This window comes from Delphinus delphis, chromosome 11, assembly GCF_949987515.2.
Source record: "Delphinus delphis chromosome 11, mDelDel1.2, whole genome shotgun sequence".
NCBI classification, from domain to species: Eukaryota; Metazoa; Chordata; class Mammalia; order Artiodactyla; family Delphinidae; genus Delphinus; species Delphinus delphis.
In genome coordinates this window covers 83,562,642-83,588,483 of record NC_082693.1, presented here as the reverse complement: position 1 = coordinate 83,588,483, position 25,842 = coordinate 83,562,642, and the positions used below count along the sequence as shown (strand labels likewise).

The following is a 25,842-nucleotide window of genomic DNA, read 5'->3' as shown; positions in this document are numbered from 1 at the left end:
TTGGCATTTTCATAATAACTTGGGCAGGGGCAGTAGCGTCAAAGAAGACTCAGAGGCAGCTGATTATTTTCATTTGTAAAAAAAGAAAAAGTTTTATTATGAAACTAGTTTGTATAAAACAGGGTTATACATGGTTTTTTTTTTTTGTAAGTTTGTAATAAAACAGTAAGAAACAAAAAAAAGGCAGTGATAGAAATTTCCCAAAAGGCAACCCATCAAAACCAACTGGCTGCCACTTTGCGTTTGGACAGTAGCTGCATAAACTTTGTTCTTCTTGAACGGTATTTAATAACATCATTAATACATTAACAAAGTTTCTATAAAGTAAGACACATTGGTGCTGAAGTACATCTGGTGGCCTTTTGATCTCACCTATGAGGACAGTTCTTTACAAAACCACATAGGGAAAATGGCAGTTGTAAGGTTAACTACACATCTAAAATATGCAGAGGTAATAGCATTACATGTTAAAGTATCAAGATATACACATTTTAAACCATTTGTACAAAACTCTATAAATTTTTTCTCTCTCTCTTATGTACAAAAATATCTTAATATATCCCCAAACTGGTTAGGATAGATACAAATAGATTTTTCTTATAATAAAAAAAATTCACAAAAGATTGGAAGCATTCTATGATGAAAAAAATAGAAAAATGGTGTGAGGGAGTGGAGCTTGGGGAGGGACCCCCCCCCCACTCCTGCAGAGGATTGGGGTTTCAAAGAGCATACTTTCACTGCAGACAAATGTCCACAGCTTATCGGGATGGAGGATACAGAGACGAAAGACACCAACCCATTTCTAGAGGGCTAAGAACTGCGCTTTCGGAGGGGGCGGGGAGGTCAGCTCTGCCTGTTAGTGGTGGGTGGGAGTTTCTACAGGGCGTGTGCTGCTCCCTTCCGCCAGGAGCCCGCTGTTTTTGCACACAAGCTGCATTTTGTGCATTGACTCGGGTCCTAGTCACTCTTTCTATCTCCGTGAATGACTGGAGTGCACAGATACTGTTCTGAGCGCGTTCCTGTTTTGCGAGAGCCTTGCTTCTCAGGCACGCGGCGCTTAGTTGGCGTAGGGGTTGGTTGCCTGGATTTGTTTGTTTTCTTCTTCTTCTCTTCTTCTTTCTTCCTTTTTCTCCCTTTCAACATCGCTGACGAGAAAGCACGAAAGATGCAGGTTGCGCGGTGGCCCTGTAACATAAAAACGGGAGAGGTTAGTGTGCACTTGGAGGCCAGTAGTGGGAGCAAAAGGAGGTTTGGAGAGAGATCTGTCAGGTAGAGCGCCTCTTTTGACAGGTCTTAGTACTCTGTTCCCCGCCTCAGCTCTACTCTCCAGTTTTGGAGACCTGGACAAAGCCACTCTCAGAAGCCAAGGCCGAAACTAACATACCAGGATTTGAAATCGACGGACTTTAACAAATCCTTTAAATCAACCCTCCTCCCTCATCTCCGTGGAGACAGTCCCCCTCCTACAGAAGAAAAAGGATGAATGCAAGAAAATCTCCCCCGTTCCCTCCATAGTGCAACCTACCTGCTTCCGAAGTCCATTCGCACCAGGGCCTGAGCAGGCCGAGCCCCTCAGAACCAGTTGGTGAAGTCGAGCAGTTCTTGCTCCTCGGGGCTGAGAGGGTCGTAGGAGCCCTCGTCCGACGAGTAGGATGAGACCGGCGACCCGGCCATGGAGTTCATGTCGTTGGAGTAGTTGGGGGAGATGGTGGGCGACAGGACGCCCGCCTGGAAGGCGGCGCTCACCGCATCGTGCTCGTCCAGCAGCTGCTGCAGCGCGCGGATGTACTCGACGGCGGAGCGCAGCGTCTCCACCTTGCTCATCTTCTTGTTGGCCGCGCCGTTGGGGACGTGCTCCCGAAGGGTGGCGAAGCCCAGGTTGACCAGCTTGACGCGGTTGCGCTCGCGCTCGTTGCGGCGCGCCACGGCGGCCGGCTGCTGCTGCGGCAGGCTGTAGCCGAAGCCGCTGAAGTTGAGCCGGCGTTTGCAGCGCATCAGTTCGGGCGAGGACGAGCGCTGTCGCTTGACTTGCTTGGGCGCTGACTTGTGACCGCCCCCTGAGGGCTGGCCGTCGGCCGCGGGGCTCAGCTGAGGCGCCTGCGGCTGCGGCGGCGGCTGCTGCTGCGCGCTCTGCGCCGCCGCTGCCGCCGCAGCCGCCGCCGCGGCCGTGGCAAAGAAGCAGGCTGCGGGCGGCAGGAAGGGCTGCGGGCCTGCGCCGCCGCTCTCCATCTTGGCAGAGCTCTCCATGCGCAGCGGCCGGCGAGGAGTCGCGCGATCGGAGCGATCCGGGGACGCGAGGTGCGGGGCGCGCGCTGGGGGGACACAGACAGGACCGGGGGGCCACGAACAGAGAGGGAGAGAAGGGGAGAGATGAAGAGGGAGCCCGGGGAGAAGTTACAAAAATACAAAATCCCCGGGAGACTTCTTAGGGTGGGAGCAAGGAAGGTGCAACTGCTTCTCCTCCTCCCCCCTCCCCTCCTCCCTTCGCAGGTTGGCTTCGGGAGCCTCGCGTGGCGCTCGCGTGTGAGGCTGCCGCTAGCGCCTTCTTGTTTAAAAAAAAAAAAAAAAAACAGCAGAAGAAGCAAAAGTCGGTGGTGAGCGCGCTCTGCTGAGTCTTCTGTTCCTCTCCCCTTAGGGCTGCGCTCTCTTGCGCCGGGTCTCGGTCTCTCCAGCCGCGGCTCGGGCTGTTTGTATTATTTTGTTAACCCCCTTTCTTTCTTATTTCCTTCTTTCACTCGCCCTCCTTGGCCGGCTCCCCGTCGCTGCGCCTTCCACGTTCCCTGGCCAGAAGTGAGAGAGTGCTGGGCGGCTGGAGTGCGGCCGCCTTTTCAATGGGACACCCAGCCCCACGCGCAGCCCTGGCCCCGCCTCGCCCCCCACTCCCCGCTGCTGCAGCGAGCGGCTGCAGCCCCCCCGCCCCCCTCCTCTTACCTCCTCTTCCCACCCCCTCCCTAAACTCCCCCTCCTCCCCTCCCCTCCCCCCGCCCGTCCCCCGAGCCCGTTCCTTGCAAACTCTCCATTCAGCCGGGTTTGTTGTTGCAGTGCGTGCGCCTGGCGCGTGCCGGACTCCCGGCTGAATAAACAGGCGGCGCGCTCAGGGCGGGCGGCAGCCGGGGGTGGTTCTAGAAGGGGGGGTGGGGAGGGGGAGGGCAGCGTCGCCGACGGGCCAATAGCTCTGGAAATTGGGGGTGTATGGGTGGAAAGGTTTGGGGTGAAGTGTCCCGGGATTCTCCTGAGAACTTGGGGAAAATCACAGGGAAGGGTTTGGGCAGAAAATGTGACACGGGGCGGTGTGGAAGTTGGGGGCAGTGAGGCTCCATTTTTTCCTGTTTTCTTCTCCTACCCCACTGTCACTCTCTTGGGGGTTTTCGATGCTCTTGGGAGCGGAAGGAAATTTGCTACTGAAGTTCAGAGAGATGGGGAGGACTCCGTGGGACTGTTAAAGTACTGTTAAGACTTAGGTTCTGGTCCCAGGGCATCCTCTCACTAGCTCCGTGACCCTTAGTAAGTGACATCCACTCTGAGCCTCAGTTTGCTCGTCTGTAACAACAGAAGGTTGGATTAGATGGTCTCTAACGTCCCATCCAGTTGTGAAATCTAGGATATGCCCCCTACAACTGAACAAGTGTGGAGGAGGCCAAGAAGAAGGGAGGTGATCGCTTTGAGGGGCGGTGGTAACCAGAGCTGTAGGGAGACAGGTGTGTATGGCCGGGATACTCTTCCAGGATGACCTAGCTGCCTGTAGCATCACCGCCGCGCCCCATCCCCCCACAAAAAAAAGATTATTTCCGGACCGGCTAAGGGGGTGTATAAAGAGAGGAGCTCTTTGGGGTATTCCCAGGGTGGATCTGAGAAAGGAGATGGGGGGAGGTGATGGAGCTTGGGGGTGGGGGCGGAGCAGCTTCGCTGGTTGTTCGGCGCCGCTGCAGGCATCTCGGCGGCCTTGGCTCAGCCTCCATCCCGCCCCAGGCGTGTGCCCGGCGGGCCGGTGGCAGGCGACTGGGAGCCGAGCCCGGCCGGGCCGCGTGCTGGCGCCGCGAGGGAGGAGGAGGCGCTTGCAGCCGTCGCTCGGCCGCTTGGACGGCGCCCACCCAGGCGCCCTTCCTGGGCCCTCGGCCCTGGCCCTGTCTGGCCAGAGCCTGGTCCAGCTTCGGGGCTCCTTGGGACGCGGCGCTGCGGAGAAAGCGGACGGAGCAAACGGAGCAAACTACCGCTCTGGTGGACGGAGAAGAAGGAGACGGGGGCGCGTCTCAGGTGGCGTCTACACAGCCGGGAAAAGGCAGAGTGTCACCATCCGGTTGATTTGTCCACTAGGAATAGGCAGTTTGGGTTAGAGACCTGGGTACAGGGATGCTCGTTTTGACTTATCCCAATAATTGCTTCCCATTGAACTTCCCTTTGTGGAGATGGGTCTCTCTCTCAAAGATCGTGTGGGTGACCGGGGAACCGCCTCTGGTATGGGCGAGTGCTGTCGGAACAATAGTGGTGGTGAGGGCAGTGGTGTCGGGGTCCCGAGGTGAATCACATCTCAGCCTCAGTTTCTTCTTTTAAAACAGATGTGTTTAGGAAGCATAGGACTGAATGGGGCCAACAGAGATCAGTTCTGTAAACTTCCCACCCACACGGCCCCCTCCCCTACAGTAGCCTATGGCCTGCTGACCCCAAAGGACCGGGGTGAATTCCGTGGGATTTATACCTCTGGCCTCTCCCCCCGCCCCTCCCCCCACCCCAGGAAAGGAGATGAGAGGGCTCCAGGTTACATGTGTCTCCTCTTCCAGGAAGTATAGGAGGCCATGAAGCCTAAACAGAGTCGCATTACCCGCTTTTCAACAGGAGGAAGCCTCAGACCACCTGGCAGGATACCGCTATCAGGCACATTCCGCAACCCGTTTGCCCCAGCTGTGCGCCCCGGGTGCGGGCCGCTAGGAGGCATCCACCCTCCTGAGCAGAATAGGGGCTGGGGTGGGGGGAGCGGGGCGTGCGTGGCGTACGGGGCGGGCCGTCAATATCAACGCATCTAAAGGGCACTATCCTTCACATTAAGCTGTATCCCTTCCAATTCAGACTCTATCCTTCCACACTTTACAAAGGCCCATAATCCTGGCTCTACCACCGTTTCGCGTTGTAACCTTAAACAACCGCTAAGGCCCTCGGTTTCCCCATCTGTGCCAGAGCGGCGTCCGCCAGCTCATTTCGAACCGTATCTGCGAGCGGGGGAAATTTGCTGATGGCCAGAACGTGTTCTCAGTATCCTTCTAGGATGCGGGCTCCACGGGTGCACAGAGATGCTCCTTATCAGGGACTTCAAGGCCAGAGCCTACTCCCAACCACACACACACAGACACACACACACACACACACACACACACACACAGACGCGCGCCATGTAATGGGCGTTCAAAGAGAAGGGCCAACTAGTGAAGCCGCGCATTGTAGCGGCCCTACGCTTTGGCCTCCGCCCAGGAGAAAAGACAGCGGGCGCTGGGATCCTTCCGGCCAAAGCCACGGAACATTTGTCCTTATTCTTCCCGCCCCAGCCCCGAGCCAAAATCCCGTCCTCACCCTCCCCACTCCCACATCCTCAGCCTATTTCCTTACATGCTTTGCAGAACCTCCAGGAACCCAGGCTTTCTCTTCCTCCCACTCAACACAAAGAGTGCTCCCAGCCAGACGCTGTCCTCTCCACCTTCTCCAACCCTAAGGTAGAGCAGTCTAGAATCTTTCCTTAGGGGCTTAGCCTCGGCCCTTGGGGACTGTGCACTATCAAGGGTAGGGTTTTTGGGGGGGGGGTTTTGTTGTTGTTTGTTTGTTTGTTTGTTTTGTGGTACGCGGGCCTCTCACTGTTGTGGCCTCTCCCGTTGCGGAGCACAGGCTCCGGACGCGCAGGCTCAGCGGCCATGGCTCACGGGCCCAGCCGCTCCGCGGCATGTGGGATCCTCCCGGACCGGGGCACGAACCCGCGTCCCCTGCATCGGCAGGTGGACTCTCAACCACTGCGCCACCAGGGAAGCCCTCAGGGGTAGTTTAACATGTTCTTCCACTGAAATTGGCGTTCTGGTTGTTACACCAATTTGGAGCAAAGGACTGAGGCTCAAGGGCCAATTAGAATCCTGCCTCTGATTCTGTGACCTACATTTGACCTCCCCAACACACACTCACACACCTAAGAGAGCTGCCACATACTCTCCCAGGCCCAGGGAACTCCGGACCTTATACTAAGGGATAAAGCAGAGGCTAATTCGCTATCCAGGCTCTGTTACTTCAGAGCTGGGAGTTTGAGCGAAGAGCCGACACTCTGAGTTTCGGCTTCCTCATCCTTACATGCCCATGGTTATAGCACCTACCTCCAATGGTTGTGAGATTTCAAAGAGATGTACGTGGAGCTCTCAGAACTAGGTCAAATGGAAAGGGATTAACAGGAATGGCCTTTTCCAAAACGAGGAGGAAGGCCCTGCTCACACAACCCACCCAGGAAGGGTTTTGTGGGAAGAGGACGCCTGGCTGTCAGCTTCCTGGAACCTCACTGTGCTAATTGCTCCAGCCATTGGAGATCAAATGCCACCCTGTCCCACCGTCCTTTTTGGAATTACTGGGTAATTCCTGTCCTTTTTGAGGAATGGTGGTGATGCTTGCTGGCAAACCGGGGTGATAGAGATAGAAACCAAGTGTTTGTTTGTTTGTTTTAAACACAAACAGTAACAAGTCAGATGGAATACAGACAAGCTTCATGGCTGGCAGAGGGAAAGGGCTTCAGCAGAGCCAGTGGCCCTGCCCTCCAGCTGTCTGTGGCTCCTTTGACACCCAGTGGGCCTGACTCTGAGCAAATTTCCAGGCTTTTCTTGACCAGGACACTCAAGGTCCCATTTATCTAGAAGTGGAGGCAGAAGAAAACAACTCACAAAAGGAGGGTTCCATGCTTTCATTCATACATGGAGTAGTGGCACTCCCTTCGCTTATCTGTCAAGGCCTGCAGGAGAATTAAATCTTTTGTTTTTTGTGAATTCATTTTGCAAATTCTTCCACACGTATCAGGGGTTACCATTCTTGTGATGGGGAGGCAGGACACTCACCCTCTTTGGTGTGTATTACCCATACTATAGATATCCCAGAAAAATGGGGAGGTTCCTCTTTCTCCTCCAGTACAATAAAGGCCTCAGTTTCTGCACCTTCAGACCCCTCTTCTATGTTAGGGGATCCTGACGCTGGACCATACCTTAGATTAAAACTACATTCAACACCAGGATCTGCGTGGGGAGATGACTTTCCTAGTGATGCTTAGCAGTCGGCTGCCCGGGAGACCTGCGGTGCTGAGGCCCCGAATCTCCCGCCACTTTCTTTCCACCCGCAGCTGAAGGCCAGGCCACCTTTGCTCACAGGCTACCCTCAGTCTCCGTAACTGTGCACCTTCTCTCTGCGGAAAGGAGCTAGGCCTCCTTTCTAAAAGTGCCTTTGGTGCTCTTTCTCTGGAGGGAGGGGAGTTCATACTGAAAGTGAAACTAGGTTTCCCATTGAATGAATCATTTAATACAATTATATTTACAGTGGATCCTGAATAAAAGGCAAAGGGAGGACGAAGATGAACGCAGGCCTCAGAGCCTTGATTTGAACAGGAGATTTTTGCTGCAGCCTTCAATGTTGGTGAGTGTTAAGCCCCATAAACCCGGGGTTCTTTGAGAAAAGTGCGCGTGCAAGGAATTCAGAGCAGACACCCACCTCCAGTAGCTGTAACACAGGGCCTCTGTCCTGGGATGTATGCGGCTCTGAGCCTGTGCTTGACACTGTCTTACCCAGGGGAGATGAGAAGTTCATTACTGTGAGGTCTGCTGTCTCCAATACACCCTTCCCAAGGTAAGTTCGGAAGCGGCGCTGCCCAGCCTGGGTTGAGTCTGACCAGCCTGGGATGGGCTGTTGCAGTGGGGGGCAGAAGTACACAGACCAGAGACCTGGCTGAGCTGCTTGGTCACAGCAGCCAGGCCTGCACCTGCATTAAGGAATCCATGCTCCAAACCAATCTATTTGCTTTTTCCATACGCCTTACAAAGGGGGGAAAAAAACTGGAAAAAAAAAAAAACAAAAAAAGCACAAACTATTATTTTCTCGTGGCTTTTTGGTGAAGGAGGGGAGGTCGGGAGGGGGAGGGGGTAATTTGCAGCCAACCTCACAAATCCTTTTGAAGTTCTTCAAATAAGGAGAAATAACGCTGCTAAGTCTTTATTTTTTCTAAAGCCCCATTTACATTATGATTAAATACCTTCCTCGGATAAGCATAAAGAAAGTCGTTAATCTATATAGCTCTCCAAAGAATCAATACATTCGAAACTTTTGTAGGATTTGTTACACCCTATTTTGTTACAGTAGACCAGCTCCTCTCTGTCTAGGCACATGGCTCTCCTTCCCTCCCCCCTGCTTCCCCACCTCCTCCAAGAAAGGAAATAAAGTAAAGGTCTTTCACGGTAAACAAAACCAGCTGATTCTTCACAGAGAACCCATGAATAGCTGGAGAAGAAAAAAAAAAACTTACAATAAATGGTGCATTTTTTCTCTGCTGGGTATAGTATTCAAGGATCAGGGCAGTATTCAAACAGAGGTCCATTTTTTGCTCAGCAAGAGAGTTTAGAAAAGGAGCGTGGGGTCCATTCAGCGCTTTCCCCCCTTCACAATCGCCGGGTTCTATGAAACCTATCTTCCATGCCTTGTCGGAGTGTTTCTGGGGACCAATTAGTGCTTTGTTGCACGGCTTCTTTGCTGAATCTTTGAGCAGCAAGAAAAAGCGCTCTCGACTCTCCCCTTATTTTGACCATTTCAGTCATTACTCAGTGTAATAATTAATATGACAACTGGACGCTCCAGTTTGTATAGAAACACCTCAGCTACAGGAGCGAGTGTGCAGTGGGTGGTAACGAGCCCTCACATCAGCCGGGGAAGCCACACACACAAAAAAAGGAATGAATGGCCAGAGAGAAAGAGAAGGAATAAAGATAAAATAGTTGGCAGAACGCAGAGGAACATAAAACAGATGAGAACGGAGAGACGGAGGGGGAAGGGGGGACAATTAGAAAGGGAGGGGGGAAAAAAACACCCGATGGAGGTTAACTTATTTTGAAACTGTTTTCTGAATAGGACCCTGGACGTGAGTGGGCCGGCTGTCAGCCCAGCGCATTCCCCACCCCCCACCCCCGCCCACCCGCGACTTTCTGAACTCTCTTGGAACTCGGTGGGGAGGAGGGTTGGAAGGAGGACTCCTGCAGCCTTTGGGCTCTCCCCGAGGTCCTTCTAAAGAGTGCACCCAACACACCACCCAGCTCCTAGTTTGCCTTCCAGTTTTGCAAAAATCCTGTTCCCCGTCGCTCCAGCTTCGGGTGGCAATAGAGAAGATTGGGCGCGAGTGTAGACGGGAGTTGAGTGCTGCATCAGCTCCCCGCGGGTGAGTTTTGGGGAGAGGGCACTTCTGATACACCCCAACAACTCTGCAAAGCTGTCTCGTGGAGCAGCGCCCCGCGGGGCCCTGGCGGGGAGGGTCTTTCCCGGTAGCGCACAGCCAGACTGCGCGCTGCGCCCCGGGTCCCCGCAAGTGCGCCCCGGGGTGGCGATGCGCCCCGGGCTGGCGACCCGCTCCGTGACGGCATGATAAATAATTAGAGGGTTTAAGCGCGTTAGCCACAGCTCATGCTAATGAGCCAGATAAAGGCTCAGTCTAACCCGAAGTGACAGTTTGCATATAGCAGGGAAGAAAAAAATCCGTTTATTTTTTCCGTATCTTGATTGCTTCTTCTCAAATGCAGGCGTCCCCAACCCCCTATTCATTCCCCTGATTCCCTCTCCTCACAGCCCCCCACCTCCTGCCACACACACAACACGCACAGTCCACCCCCCTTTTGACCCTTCCTCTGTCACCCAGGCCCTGCCCGGCCGCCTGGTGACATCGCAAAATACCCGGGTGTCCCTATCTGACCAGCCGGGAAAGTTCACTCCCAGCGCGCCCTGGCCAGTCTCAGCCCCCAAGCGGAGATGGTTCGTGTGCCTTTCTTTACAAAATATGGAAGCCACCAAGGCTCGCATGCTGAGGGAAGGACTTTGGGGCTGAGGGTCAGAGGCCTCTGAGAGCTCCGGGGGCCCAGCAGGCCCTTGGGCGCCCTCTGCGCTCACCGGGGCGGGCGAGGGGCGCTGCCTGCTGGGGAGAGGAACGCAGGCGCCGCCCGGGGCCCTAGAGCTGGAGCTCCTGAAACGCTCCTGCCGCCTCCTGAAAACAGGGGCAGTTTGCCGAAGTGACTGAGGTCAGTCGTGTGTCCCCATTGTGTGGCCACGTGTCCTGTGTCCATCATCACCTCCCCAAAGTCCGAGCTCAGCCCGACTCCTTGCGGCGCGGCCGGGGAATGCTCTGGCCTATAAATCAGCCAGCGGCTGCGAGCTGTCTGCACCTCGGTGCAGACCTTGACGCTGGCCCCAGCCGGCCAAGGGGAAAGTTTGCTCGCACCAGGTTAGCAAGAAACAGGCCGCTGCCAGGGCCCAGGGTCTACTTGGGCAACTGTGGGCCCCCAAAGTGGGACAGTTGAACTCTTTCCTCCCCGCTCCCCCTTCCCTAGACCTAGCATTTGCAGAGTCTTTGGGGGTAGGAGGTGGAGGGAGAGGAAGAGGGTAATTTCTGATACATGGTTATTCGTTGTCGTGGAACCTTAAATAAACAGCAACAAAAACAAAATTAAATGAGTTAATATTTGTAAAACGCTGAGAACCGTGCTGGGCACCGAGTGAACACTGTATATGCATTTCTCAGGTAAATATAAGCATACTGAAATACATCACAGGAGGTATGTGCTATTCATCTCAGATGTTAGAAAATATTGCTTTGATCCCAAAATGATCAAGGTTGACATGCTCACTGATTCGTCAAATAACTATTGAATGTAATCAGAGATAAATAAGACAATCTGCCTTCAGTCAGCTTCTAGCTTAGTAGACAGAAAAGGAGGAGTATAAGACGAGAAGGTCCATTAAAACACAGTTTAAAAACAATGGAGAGCCCTCTGCCCTCTCCCCTCATGCTCTGTTAGTGTGTGCTCTCACCCTCCCTCATCCTCCAGGTTACCCCCAAGTAAATACACGATCTAGGTAAAAAGTGGACTTGTTGATGCAAACACGTCCAACCCCTCTTCCCCAACCAGATGGTCACCCCCAGCTTCTCCTGTATGACAATAATTCATGAGCAGACACTAATGAAGTAAACACACCCACGCACACACCCGTTAACACCTGTAGTATCAAGTGCAGTGAAAAGGCAAGCCACTTGAAGTCAGACAGACTCCAGGTTCTGGAACTTTCTATCTCTGTGCCCTTGGGCAAATGGCTTACTCTCTCCTAGACAATTCTCCATCTAAAAAATAAGGGGACTGAGTAAAATGCTTCCCCTTCAGCTCTGACTACACAGACAATACAGGCACGACCACATGACCCTCTATTGGCAACAGCTTCCCTCTTTGAGCAGACAAACATCTTTCGCTGATCTTTACTGCAAGGACCTTCAGAAGGCACATGACCTCATACCGCTTCATGATGGAGACCAATCCTTGCTAGTGCCAGGATCATGGCTCCTAGGGGCCAGAGGCTGCATTATGGGGTCAGCATAACTTCAGCCCTGGGGGCCAGAGTAAGAGATGGGCCATTGGCTCATCAGAATTCACATGCAAAGAGAAGAAACTCACCACTCTGGCTAAAGGCGGCTTTGCTTGGGTCACAGGATTCCCTTTGACTTCCTGAGCAGTTTTTGGTTTGGGATTTGGCGGCCAAGGAAGCTCGAAGTCCTCCTAGGTGGGTTGTATGAGTCTCTCGCCACCTGCCGGTTATTTCTTGAACTGCAGTGAGGACTGCGTGAAAATCTTGTAATTCCATTCATTGCAAGTTGATTTTACTAGTTCTATCCCATACAATTCAGTTCAAGCACAGAGCACCGTGCTGTCTGTATCACGTCCACACAATACCTACATTAGAAATACATGACGTGCTGTTAATGTTCAGATTATGAAGCTTCATCCCAGACCCACCAAGTCATAATCTGGCCAGTTGGCCTTTATAACAAGCTATGGAGTAGTCCTTTTGTACACTGAAGATGGAGAACTAGTACTCTAGAGGCATTTCAGGTGATAAGACACAGTCTCCATTATTCAGAGCTATGAAGAATTAATCTCTTCTGATAAAGAAGTTACACTAGTCTCATGAATATACTTTCTTTGGGTTAAGGGGTGTCCTGCTGACTTCTGAAGGGGGTGGAGAGGATTGGTAAGTTATTAAGGGATGGTCTTTGATGCTGGCCCTGAAGAATTGGCAAAAATTCGCAGTGGGAAGAAAAGGGCCGTTGGAACAACTTACCGAGCACAGAGCCTCTCGTTTCCTCGACTTTTGAGACTCCAACAAACTTAACCTCCACTCCTCTTTGGCTATGCTCCCTCGAGGCTATATCTTGGGTGTTGTCTGCACTCAGAGAAGCTCCACCTTGGAAATCTTAACTTTCCATCGATTCCTTCTCATCCTCATGCTTTATTATCAAGTATATTCCTAACAAGGAAAGAAATTCGGGTCTTTTTTTAAATTGGGGGGTTAGGGGGAGTTGCCCAAGCATATGATATTTCCCCCAGCTTTATTGAGGTATAACTAATTGACAAATTAAAATTGCATACATTTAAGGTGTACAACTTGATGTTTTGCTGTTCATGTCGCCACAATCAAGTTAATTAACATACTTATCACCTCACATAATTACCATTTTCTTTTTCTTCTTTCCTCTGTGTGTGTGTGTGTGTGTGTGCGTGCGCACGCGCATGTGGTGAGCACACATAAGGTCCACCTGCTTAGTAAATTCCACGCATACGATACAGTATCGTTAACTATAGTCACTTTGTTGTGCATTAGATCCCCGGAAAGGAAACTGTTTTGACCAGGGGCTGAAGAAAACTGGACACTTAGACCACACTCTCAAGGCTTCTGACCTCGAACCTTAAGACTCAGTGACCCAGGGCAGTGAACAGTAGGAGTGTCCCTGAAACACTTCTTACAGGCAGACAAGCAGCGAGAGCTATCCATGAAAATGACTGCAGATGACATAAATGCATCCACTAAATGCAAATTATTCAATAAATGTAACTTCTCCTTAGCTTGATCTCAATGATGTCTGGGCCACTCTGCATGAAACGTATGATGAAGAGGACTTCAGAGTGGAAAGAGACGGCAGTCTTACCTGATTGTGGTTTAACTCTCTTTGGAACATTTTAGAGAAATATATGTCTATATATGAACCATTGCTAGAGTCCCTCCAGGAGCCATGAAGGAGTCTATGTACGTGCAGGACCCTAATGCTTTAGCTTCATAAGCTCCATAATAAATCTGCCTCCAGTGCCTGTGCGTAAATGGGAGACATATATTGAATGAATGAATGAATGATTGAATGGCTGAAGTTAAGGAACAAGAGCATGGAATTTGGACTCAAGATAGCCTGTGTGACTGGACAAATCACTTAATTTTTTCCTCATTTTCAAAATGGAAAGAATAATTTGTATCTTACAGATAATGTATGTGAAAATACTCTCTAAATCAAAAAGTAAAATACAAAATAGAAAAATTGCTTTTAGAAACACCACACATAAAGGAAGGTCTAGGTTCTCCACCTTTAACTTAATATCCCAATGAGTTTCAGTTCCACAGGCATCTTTTCAATGGTTAGCCTGGAGAGCCCAACTCAATGGATCTCTTTGGTCTGTCAAGAGCAAACATGGAGCCGTCTCTGAGAATGGCACTCTCTCCATCGACTCAGCAGCCTAGGAATCATCTTTGACTTGTTTTTCACCCTCACCCACCATATCTAAATGGATACCTTCTAAGTCTTTATCAAATGCATCCTACTTTCTTCGTCTCTACCATCAGTACCATTCTAGTCCAAGGAACCATGACCATTTCTCACCAGGACAAATGTAATCACGTCTTAACTGCTCTTGCCCGGTCCCCGACCCCACCTCCACTCTCCACACTTCAGCCAGAGTGATCTCATGAGAATGCAAATCTCAGAGAAACACCGTCTCATTACATACTTCAATGGCTTTGCAACTCTTTCAGCCTAAAGATTTTTAAAAAAAAATCTTAAAATGGTCTACAAGACTCTGCATGGTCTGGCTTTCTCTAGCTCTCCAGCTGCATCTTCAACCACGGTCTCCACTGTTTCCACCACATACTTTTGCATACGCTGCTCCTTCTGCCTGGAACTTTCCAGACAGTTCCAGGTTCCTCCCTTCCTCTTTCATCTAGGTATGTTCTACTTCATATTCTGAGATCAAGAAAACCTCCTGGGGAAAGGCTCTTTCAGTATCATGTACATCTCCTTCATGTCCTCTGTGACAGCTGTAAATTTGAATTTATTCCTGTAATTTTATTAAGGTCCACATCCTAAAAAGAACATAAACTCAGGGACGCAGTTACATCCTTGAATCTAAAACAGTGCCTGTATTGCAGCAAAAGCTTAACATGTATTTTTAGTTTGTATGGATGAATCTCACTCACTTCTAGTCCCCCAAGTGTCTCCTCAACCTTAGAGTTCAGCCAGCTTCCCCCTGGTGAGACAGATGCAGAAGAATTAGAATCTATGTCTAAGATCATGCATGTGTTTTACCAAGAAACTGAGCATCCCATCGGTCTGGTAGGCTGTGGGCCTCAGTAGATGTGTTTCCCAAATTTATCACTCAATGAGTAATGACTGCAGCCACCAAGACCCTAGCTTTCAAATGGTCAAACCTACCAAGGCTCTACAGGGAAGAGGGGTCTCTGAGTGGACAGGGGTGTTTGTACCACCCTCACCTTCCACAGAGAGCTCTTCTGTCACTCAAGAGTAAACAGGAAATGATGACGAGTATTTTTCTCAAGACTAACATCACCACCCCAGGTCTTTTGCCTCCTCTCCTACAAGACCACAATATCTCAGATTCCTCATCCACACAACGGGAATATTCAAAATCTCTCTCACTGGCTTATACAATAGAATGAATTAAGTAAGACAACCTTTGCAATATGCCTGATACTGAATAAATATTTAAAGGCAGAATAAATATTTGTCCCTTTCTCTTTCCAGAGAGGATGAGATGGAAAGAATAAAGCTGAAGGCTAGCTCATTTACGTCTAATTAGAAATCCAGCATGGCTTTGGGCAAGTTTTCTAGGCAAGCTACCTTCTTTCTTTGCAAATTTCCTTCCTCATAGACATTTAAATGGAAGAGATAACAACAAAGACAACAAAAAAACCTCTCTCCCAATCCCACAGTCTAAAGAAAACGCCTCTTTCTCATTCTTTTTTTTTTGTTTTTGTATTCTTCCTGACATATTTACACAATGGGGAATACAAAACTTTATATTTAACTTTTATTTGTCATGGGTTGGATTGTGTGCATTTTAAGTATGATAAATGTTTATGATTTAAAAAATAATTTGTATGGCTACTATGTGAATGAAATGTAATTTAATTATTTCCCCTGTTGATGAAGTTTTCACTCCCCCCCCAAAGTTTTCTGACCTGAACATTTTTGTACATATTTTTCTACATTTCTGATTAAACTCATGTGAATTGTGTACTTAGTATTATGCACCAGACACCGTGCTTAGTCCTGAAATTTAGAAAGACTAAGATTTGGTCTCTAGTCTGAGAGTTCTTAATCTAGAAGGAGGAGACAGATAGTGAAAACAAGACAACGAGAGAATTTATGTGTTTAGTTACAGAAGAAAAGTCAAGATGCTATCTGAGTCAAGAAGGGGTGATGGCTCCCACCTGGAGGAAGTGCTTTTTGGAAGAGGCAGTACTTGCGTTGACCAGCTGAGCACCAGCCCTTACGGAGCCCCACTATTGCGGCAGCTTCCCCTGGCTTTGACCTTGGATTTTTCTTAAACCGAATCTTACCCTTATCTGCTTGGATTTGATGCCATAGCTCTACTGACCAGTAGCTGAGCCCGCTCTGCCCCAACGTGTCTTCAATCCCTGACTGATACTGTTGTCCTGCCTCTGAGGCATCTGACTTCGATCCAGTCCTACTTGTGGCTTTGCTGCTGTCACTATTGTTGGTGGGATGGTGGTAAATGTTTAACAACCCACTGACTTCACCCCTGACTTGTAGTGTTTGCTGATTTCCACGGAGTAAACATTCCCACTTTGGCAGATTTCAAGCTATCAATGTACGTATGATGTTGAGAAGAGAGGTGTGGTAGCATATTATTATGTAGTATTTCTACCGCCCAGATAAAATGGGCGTAAATAACCTTAAGAGCATGGATGATAAAATTGAGTAAAGTAATTATGAAATAATTAAATCTTGAGGATTTATAACCTTTGTCTTAAATGTAATTTATTTAATTTTAAGTTTATATAATTTAGTTTATAATCAGGGACGTGTTTAGCAACAGGCTCACAGAACTGAAGAATCAGCTCTCTCACAGCTACACGAACTGGCTTTAGTACCCCACTGGCTATAAATACATGAACTGGTCCTGCCCGCCTCTCCAGACTCAGCTCTTCCCTCTCTCCCCTTCCCTCTCTACTTCAGCCACAACTGGCCTCTGTCTGTTCCTCAAAATATTCCCCTGTTCATTGTATTAGAGATTTTGTGCAGATGTTTCCTCCAGTGGGACCCTTCTCCCCTCATATCTTTGCATCTGGAGTGGCGCTGTCTCATAATTCAGTTCTCATTTCAAATATTACCTTGTTGAATAGGTCTTCCTTGTGCATCCGACTTAAATCAGCCTCTTCAAAACAGTTTATCTCTTTTATAATACCTCTTTTTAAGACTTGATCTCTTCTTGGCCATATCAGTAGTGAGTGTATCTTGTTTTTTTGGTTGTTGTTGTTCTTTTCCTGTTTACTGGTCATGTCCCCTAATAGAATGTGAAATCAATGAGAACATGGAATGTCCTGCTCATCACTGTCTAGAACAGTGACCAACACATAGAATATACTCAACAAATATTTATTTAATGAATGAGTGTATGAATGACAACACAGTGACTTCAATCTGATCGCCAAGAAGGATGCTAAACTAATGGCTTCAGAGTCTTAAGATTTTATATATGTACATTTAATAAATTTGATCAAGTGCATTTGGTTTACCGACTGATTCTATTATACCCCAAGGAAATGTCTAAGTTCTGCTAAGAATTCCTAGAATAGCCTGCCTTAATTTTTATTTTGATGAAAACCTCTTCATACATTAATTGTTAGTTTGTGTGGGCATTGATTGATAGCAATCTTCAGATTTCTGGGTTGTCTGTGTGAGGTTCTGAAGAAGCTCAGAGCCAGCTGCCTGTGCAGGATGCAGGGTGGAAGGGTGGGAATCCTAAATTTTTCCAGTGAGACATTGCATTGTTCTTTAAATTCTGATAAGGAAAGAGTAGTGCTTGGACAGATAAATCCATCTTAAAGAACATCCCCACGTCTCTTCTATTGCTGGAAGTAGATTCAGTTGTGAGTGGCAGAAATTTCAAAATTATACATGGGTATAAACAAAATAGAAATAGAAGTTAATTTTTCTCTTATGTCAATGTCTAAGTCAGCAGTCCAAGGCTGCTGGAGTGATGGTCCATGGTGTCAAGAACCAGGCTCCTTCTATCTTGATCCTTCTCTGTTTTTGCTCTGAAAAGCATGGCCCCCATTCCCACTTTTACCTCATAATCCAATATGGCTCCTCGAACTCCAGTCAGCATTTCTACATTCTGACCCGCAAAAAGGAGAAAAGAGAAGGAGAAGGGCAGCTTCCTTTAGGAACAATTCTTAGATGTTGCACAGACCACTTCTCTTTGCATTTCCTTGGTCAAATGTTAGATCTGTAATTACATCTAGCTGCAAGAAAGCCTGGGAAATGCTTTTATTTTGAGAGGCCTTGGGGCTGGCTAGCTAACATACAGAGCTTCTATTTCCTGAGAGAGAAGGAAAGAAAATGGGGCAGCTCGCCACATATGCCCCATCTTTGTTTCTTCTGCATCAAGTGGGTTGAGCAGTTCCCAAATATCAGTGTAACTACTAGGCCATGCCAAACTTCCAGAAATTGGCCAGTAAGGAAACAACAAGCCCAAATGAATTTAGGCAGTAAATTGCTCGGAGCAAAATAGGCAACATGTTTCAGGTTTACACTGGCTCCCCTTGTCCCTCAAGTCCATGGGTGTCAAAGCAGAGTGAATCTGGGTGGGTGCTGATCACACGCTGGGTCTGTGTCACAGCTGAGGAATACTGAGCTTAGGAAACTCTGGTCTTATTTAAGGGTTGATGGCAACTTTCCCATCCTCCTCTCCAAAGAGAGGCATTCTCTTTACCCTGGAACAACAAAAATCTTCTCTGGGGAGAAGAGAAAGATTTTATTATGATAGAATTTCTTCAGGGATGGAGAGGTTCTCTATCTATTATGCTGATCAGGAAACAAATCTGCCCTTTGACCCAGAGGGAGATGCTGTCTTCCACTTCCAAGGCTGTTTGCTGTGCAAATACCCTTGGAAAGGTAGTCCAAGACATGCAGAAATGCTGGGGAAATTACCTCCCAACATTCTCCTTTTCTAAATTCTACATAAATGCATGGCCCTAGTTACACACTTAAAGGAACATCTGAATTTGTTTGAGACCCATAGGCTCTGCTACTACTCTAATGGTATGTTAAATGTCATTGTTTTGTGGTTGTTGTTTTGGAGTCTGAGACTCTTACAGGACACTCTAAGAGATGGTGAGGCCCATTTTGCAACCTTCAACTCATCACTCACTTTAAGGATTTATAAGAGGGGTCTAAGAGACCAACACAAACGATGGGAATAGAGAATTTTATTAGAGAGAGATTCGTTAGTGTGCTGTGAAATTTTTTCTTTCCATTGATAAGTGTGCTGTCACATTTCTCCTTTCTTTCCAGACATCTTTCCTCTTCACCTTATACCAAGTTAGGGTGGTTAAAAAGAACGTAACAGAGAGCTTGGGCTTTGTTCTCTGGAATTTGGGGGATGTAGGGACTATGCCTAACTCATGTATAAAGGCAAGAAACTCTCTAGCTTATTTGAATATTGAACATGGATGGATGGCCACAGTGAGAGCAAGCTAGACTCCACCATTGGCAGGACAAAGGTATGTTTTACTTGAACTAGGCTGCATGGTGAGATGACACCAAAGAGACAATTTATTGTGGGCTGAACCTCTCTAAGTCAGAAGCTATCACCCAGACCACAGAACCATGTTTAAAATCCCCCAATGGGAAATCTTCATGCTAAATACAAAACTCCCCATTAAAGAAATAATCATAATTTGGACATCTTTTGTGTGTGTGTGCCAGAGAACAACAATACCAGATTATAACTATAGATGCTTCCATGGAGAACAGGTATCATCCGCAGTGCAGTGTAACTGGGGCTGGGGGCAGGGTTTTGGGATAAAGCCCAAGCCTCTGTGCTGCCTGATGATTTAAAATGTAAAGGGCAGGGGTATAACTCAAGGTATAAATAGTTCACAGAAAAGTAAATAGAAACCATGCTCAAAATAAAAGATATTTTAATTAAAACCATAATGAGTTTCTTTTTCCTCCAGATTGTCAAGGATTTTAAAATTTGTTAAGTGCAGAAGAGGCCTCATGGCTGGCCTAAAGGCCACATGTCTGGGTATCTAACATTTGTTCTGCTCCCTCAGCAATAAATTCATAAACGTTCTTGGCTTACGCAGTTTATGTTAGCGTGAAGAGATTGATAAGTGGGAAGTTGGTTCTAGGTTTTGTGCTGTAGCGTCTTCATAAGCTTATGCAATGTATGGATGAGGTTAATGAGTTCTGTTTTTTTTTTCTCTTTTTAAAAGTTTTTATTACGGAAATTGACAAAAAATACGATAAGAGTGAGATAATAAAATAATTACCTATCACCTAGCTTCAGTAATTATCAATATTTTGTCATTCAATGAGTTCTGTTTGATCCAGGCAAGGCTCTGTCCAGACGTGTTTTAGTCTCATGGTCATCAGGTTGGTGTGAAGGCGAGTGCCAAGCTTCCATGAGGTCTGATATGTCTCTCATTCACTCAGATATTACCATCCACGTGTGTGTACTCACTTGTGAGGGCTATAGCCCTGCTTCTCCCTAGATAATGTTGATAACCTTTTTGCTGTGAATCCTGACTCAACTGATTTGTTTGATTTACTCAAGTGATGTCTGGTCTTTCTGTGTATCTGAACCTACTTGTCAAGATTTGTCAATACTGAGGTAAGCAACCTCATATTAGGTTGGAAAATTATAGGAAATAGACACTCTCACATTTTTCTGGTAGTATATAAACTGGTAGAACCCATATGGATTGGGAAACTACACATAATGATTTGCCTGGGATAGTTCCAATTTATATCTGTTGTGTCAGTGTAATTATCACTAGCACTCCTTTCACTATCAAAAAATTCCAGTTTGGATGATAAATTATATGGTTACCCTCTGGAGGATAATTAATAATTTTTAATATCTATTGAAATGATAAATGTCCCACTCCTTTGACCCAGGAATTCTACTTAGAGTCTTTTTTTCATACAGACATATTCTAACTTATGTGTAAAATGATACATATACAAATTTATTCATCACAGCATTATTTGTAATGGCAAAAGATTGGAAACTACAATAATGTTAATTAACAGAGTACCAATTAAATTATGATAATTCATAGAAAGAAGTACAATGGAGCTATTAATAAAGAATGAGGAAGGTATACGTAGTAAACAGGGTGATTTCAAGACATATTATTAAGTTAAAAGTTCAAAATGACAAGATATCATGTATATTGTGCTACTATTTGAAAGGAGGAGAAAGAATACATGTATACACACAAATACAAACACATATCTGCTTAAAAGTCTCTGGAAGAAAATAATAACATTGGCTGTCTTTGGGGAAGAGAATCAGGTGCCTGAAGGATATGGGAGTGTGACAGAATTTTCACTATTTATGCTTTTACTTTTGGATTTTTGATCCACATGAGTGTTTAACTCTTCAAACACAAATAATGAAATTAAAAATCATATCTCAATGGAAAAAATAAATAACAGAGATAACCAGTGTCTTAGTCAGTTTTGGTCTGCTATAATAAATATACCATACATAGACTGTGTGGATAAAACAGCAAATTTTTTTTTCCTTACTGTTTTGGAGTCTGGGAAGTCCAAGATCAAGCTGCCGGCAGATCTACTGTTTGGTGAGAGCCCTCTTCCTTGTTTCCAGATAGCCATCTTCTCATTATATTACACATAGTGAAGAACAGAGAGAGAAGAAACAAACTCTCTCATGTCTTTTCTTATAAGGTGCTAATCCCACTCATGAGGGCTCTACCTTTATGACCTAATTATCTCCCAAAGTCTTCAGTTCCAAATACCATCACATTGAGGATTAAGCTTCAACATATAAATTTTGGGGGGACACAAATATTTCAGGTCATAACAATCAGCAAAGAAAAACAAATAGAAAGGATAACTTCTTAATCATAAGAAGAAAACTTGATCTATTCTTCTATAGAAAGGTTCAAAAGGAGGAAATGAAATAAAGAGTGCAGGAAATAGAAAATATGAAATAAAATAGCAGAAGTAGGTCCTACCATAAAAGTTGTTATAATAAATGTAAATGGGTTAAACTTTCTAATAAAAAGATGGAATTATCAGATTAGATTAAAACACAAGATATGTATGTATACATACATACTTATAATCTATGTGTAAACGTTTGAATGTATGGTTTGTGTTCTACATCATTTTTGTCTGATTTATTAACTTCTGAAATGAGTATGTTAAAATATCTATATCTATCTATCTACCTATATCCGAGAAATAAAGAATACCTATTCTTTGCTAGCATGCCCGAACATTTACAAAAATTGACCACATGTGCTTGGCCACCAAGAAAGCTTCAATAAACTCCAAAAAATCACAATCATAAAGACTGGGCTCTTTAACCATGATGTAATTCAGTTAAAAATTAAGAAATGAAATTTAAAAATATCTCAAGTACCTTGAATTAAATAGTAGATTACTAATAACCCTTGGATTATTGAGAAAATTATATTCAAAATTTAGAACCAAACAATAGTAAAAAACACTGACTGTATCAAATTAATGAGACACAGCCAAAGCAGTACTTAGAAACATTTCATTTTAAATGCATTTATCAGGAAAAAAAGAAGAAAAAAACAAATAAGTGTTCAACTCAAGAAGCTGGGAAAAGAACAACAAAACAAGCTCAAACAAAGGCATAATAAAGAAAAGTGGGGAGAAACAATGAAATAAATGACAACACAAAAAATAAAGAGAAGCAGTCTTATGTAATGCTGACTCACATTGGACAAATATCTGGCAGGATAAGAGAAGATTCAAATAAACAAAATACAAAATGAAACAGGAAAAATAAATGTAGACACAATAGAACTTCACAAAATAAGAAAAGAATGTTTTGAACAATAATATGCTAGTTTTGTTGAGACCTTGACAGACTGAATTAATTTCTGAAAAAAATATAAAATGAGAAGAAACAGAAAACATAAATATGCCAATAATAGTTAAATAAGTTGAACTATAATCCATTACTTTTCCTGCCTCCCAAACTTTCAGGTCCAGTATATTTACAAGAGGTCCTACCCTACCAAATCTTCATGAAACAAATAATTTCTATCTTATAGGTTGTTCCAGAAATTATAAAAACAGGGAAAGTTGTACAACTCCTCGTGTAGGACTACAGTAATCTTGATGTCAAAATAGGGTGATGATGGTACAAGTAAAAAATTGCAGTTTCACTTCACTAATAAACAGAGATGGGAAAATCTTACATAAAACATAAGATAACCACATCTAATAGTGTAATAAAAATTAATATATCATAATTAAGGAAGGTTTATCCTAGTTTGTAAGAAGAGTTTAACATCTAAAAAAATCTACCAATGTGATTCATCACATTAATAGACTAAAAGGAATACGTCACATAATTTTCTCAGTAGATGTAGAAAAAGCATTTGCTAAATTCATTGCTTTATGATAAAAATAAGCCTCAGCACACAGGGGGCAGAGAGGGGTTCATAAACCTGATGATAGTTATAACATCAAAAACATACATTTAGCATAATATTGATGGAGAAACTTTGGCTGCATTCATAACAAATTGGGACCTAGCATGTATGTCTACTCTTGACTACTCCTGTTTAGCACAAGTGTCCCTAGATTAGCCAATACATTCAGAGTTAAAGCAATTAATGTCTCAGCTGAAATATGGAAGAATAAGTGTGCATTAATAGACAAATAAACTTTGGGGAAAAATACAGTCAAGAAGGGAGACTTGACAACCAGATATTAAGATATACTACCAAACCATATTGTAATAATAAATGCAGTATGATATGGGCGCAAGAGGAGACATAATGCAATAAACCAATGGAATAAAATTAAGCTTTAGAGAAAGACTCAGGTATAAATGGCAATTTCATCTCAACTCAGAAAATTCTGACCTAAAAATTGGGGAAAAGTCTTTGCCCATGTTATTGAAAAACTGACTCATGATATGGAGGGAGAAGAAAAAACAACTGGGTGATTACCATATCCCATATACAAGAGATACAGAAAGATTAAAGATCTGACTGTGAAAGAGAAAACTCTAAGGATGACAGAAGAAAGAAGAGAATATCTTAGCAACTTAGGGATGAGGAAGGACTTCTTAAAAAGACCCCAATAGCACAAACCACAACATTATTTTAAGATGGATTTTTATTACATCTGAATTATATTTTTTCTCAAGGAAAGACATTAGCTGACAGTTAACTGAGAGTGATAGATTGGGAGATGGTATCTTTGTGACTTGAGAAAGACACGAGGGTAATATCTAGACCATACAAATTATTCCTGCAAATCAAGACAAAAACCAGGAAACCCAACAGAAAAATAGGCAAAGTATTTGATAATGAACTATTGAAAGTATGGGAAATCTTATGTGGCATGGTGTAGAAAGAGGTACTCAAACTCATTTGTTAGAGGAGGGATGCAAATTAAAAACAGCAAGAACATACGTTTTCTCACTGAGTAGACTGGCAAAGAATCAGACACTTGGAAAAAGCCAAATACTGAGGATACCCAGCAACAGGAACTCTTTTGCCCTACTTGTGGGAGTGTGGACTAGTACAAGCTGTTCAAAGGGGCAGTCTGGCAGTACTTTGTGAAATTAAGAACGCACGTTCCCCCTGATTCAGGACCCTACCCTTCTATCCCAGAAAAATTCTCACACAGGTATATAAGCGGACAAGGATGAGGTTGCTTACTGCAGTATTGTTTGGGGTGGTGGAAAATTAGAGATAGCCTAGGTGTCCATCACTGGGGAATGGAGAAATCAAGTGTGGTGGATACACACGGTGGAATACTCTACTCCAGTTAAAAGTACAAAGAACCAGTACATTCAGCAGCATGGCTACATCCTAAGAACAGAGCTGAAAGAAAAAAGTTAGAAACCATGCAATCTATAGGACATGTATATACCATAGTAAATCTATACTACGACATCACTCATATCCATGAAAAATACATACACACTCCAATATTTCCCTGCATTTAACAAATCCATGGCTAAATATTAAAACATGTTAAGGATGTGGCCTCTGGGGTAAGGGAATGGGAGTGGGGAATGAAGATAAAAGAGAATGAATAAATAAAACAAGAGAGGGGCCTTGGAAGCTTTGATTTTTGACCATGAACTCAGAGGTTATGATTAACTTACTTCTCTACCTGTGAGGTTAAATGAAAAGCGATTGATAACATGCAGTGATTGGGAAATCTTCAACTTCCAAATCAATGAAGGTCAGCCCTAAGTTTACCAGGTACACAACTGCACATCTTGCGACATGGTGCCCACCCCTTTCTGGCCATTCACAATATCTCAGTGGTCTATAGGCTGAATTCTTGAATGTTCCTTCTACATCAATTTTCTTAGGACTCAGCACTGCCCTTGTTCATACAGCAACACATTATATTCCATCCCAATTAAAATGATAGTTTGAAAATCATCTACAAAATTCATGTCACCATCAATCTCATCTTAAGTGAGTTTTTATCTTATTTCATGGATACGTTTTCCCTTTTTGCCAGAATAATTTTTAAAAGAAGCTATTAAGTGATTTTCTCTGAAGTAGCAGACAACTAGTTGCGCTCTCCTCCCAACACAGATCCGGGGCATTTTTATGTGAAAGGAAATTAAGAATTCCATTTTTAGTAGGTGTGAAAAGAAAAGAGAAGCGTGCTATTATTTTGTTGTCCTAAAAGTCAGTGTTGGTCTTATTTTAAAAAGGGAAGGAAGAGTATTTATGAGCCAGTGTCTTGGAATTGGGTGAAATGTAGTTTGACTTTGAACTACTTATCTAAACTTTCTGTGTCTCAGTTTCCTTAGTTATAAAGTGGGGGTGCACGGTTCAAGTTTATGAGGGAAGAAATGAAATCATGCATGGGGAGAGCTTGGCAGTGTCTAACATACAATGTGCATGTAAGTAAGTAGCTGTTACTGCTGTTTTCATTCATTGCATGCCTGTTATACGGCAATGCAACAGGCGCTGTCACATTCATTGCTCTCCTTAGTATGCCAGCAACGTCAAGGGATGACGTGATGTTTGCAAGGCAATCCTAGGGTGCAGTAAAACGCTTCATGTCTACCACATTTCATGTCTACCAAACTAGAAAACCACTGGAGTCAGATAAAGGATACCGATTCTCCTGAGGGTGGAAGTCAAGGTCTTGCCCTTCCATGTTCAAAAACACTGATCTTCCAACTTACCATAGAGAATATTAATCACACACCCAAGGACTTCTTTTGGACAGAA

General features: G+C 45.2%; 1 protein-coding gene and 2 long non-coding RNA genes across 3 annotated transcripts; 1 reads left to right on the top strand and 2 right to left on the bottom strand.

The window, feature by feature from the left end:
• Positions 1 to 131: 131 nt before the first annotated feature.
• On the bottom strand, positions 132 to 2,416 carry ASCL1 (achaete-scute family bHLH transcription factor 1). Its single transcript, XM_060023896.1, has 2 exons — positions 1,526 to 2,416; positions 132 to 1,185 (listed from the first exon to the last, which is right to left on the bottom strand). The coding sequence occupies exon 1, from the start codon at positions 2,245 to 2,247 to the stop codon at positions 1,573 to 1,575; it is 675 nt and encodes a 224-aa protein (XP_059879879.1). The 5' UTR covers positions 2,248 to 2,416; the 3' UTR covers positions 132 to 1,185; positions 1,526 to 1,572.
• Positions 2,165 to 7,639, top strand: LOC132433298 (uncharacterized). Its single transcript, XR_009521112.1, has 2 exons — positions 2,165 to 2,298; positions 7,543 to 7,639. It is a non-coding gene; the product is annotated as an uncharacterized lncRNA (long non-coding RNA).
• A 134-nt stretch (positions 7,640 to 7,773) lies between these two features.
• LOC132433299 (uncharacterized) lies at positions 7,774 to 15,946 on the bottom strand. Its single transcript, XR_009521113.1, has 4 exons — positions 15,925 to 15,946; positions 12,364 to 12,549; positions 11,700 to 11,975; positions 7,774 to 8,054 (listed from the first exon to the last, which is right to left on the bottom strand). It is a non-coding gene; the product is annotated as an uncharacterized lncRNA (long non-coding RNA).
• Positions 15,947 to 25,842: the final 9,896 nt, after the last annotated feature.

Coding starts and splice junctions, on each gene's coding strand:
- ASCL1 (XM_060023896.1), bottom strand. CDS start 2,247: ATGGAGAGCTCTGCCAAGATGGAGAGCGGCGGCGCAGGCCCGCAGCCC.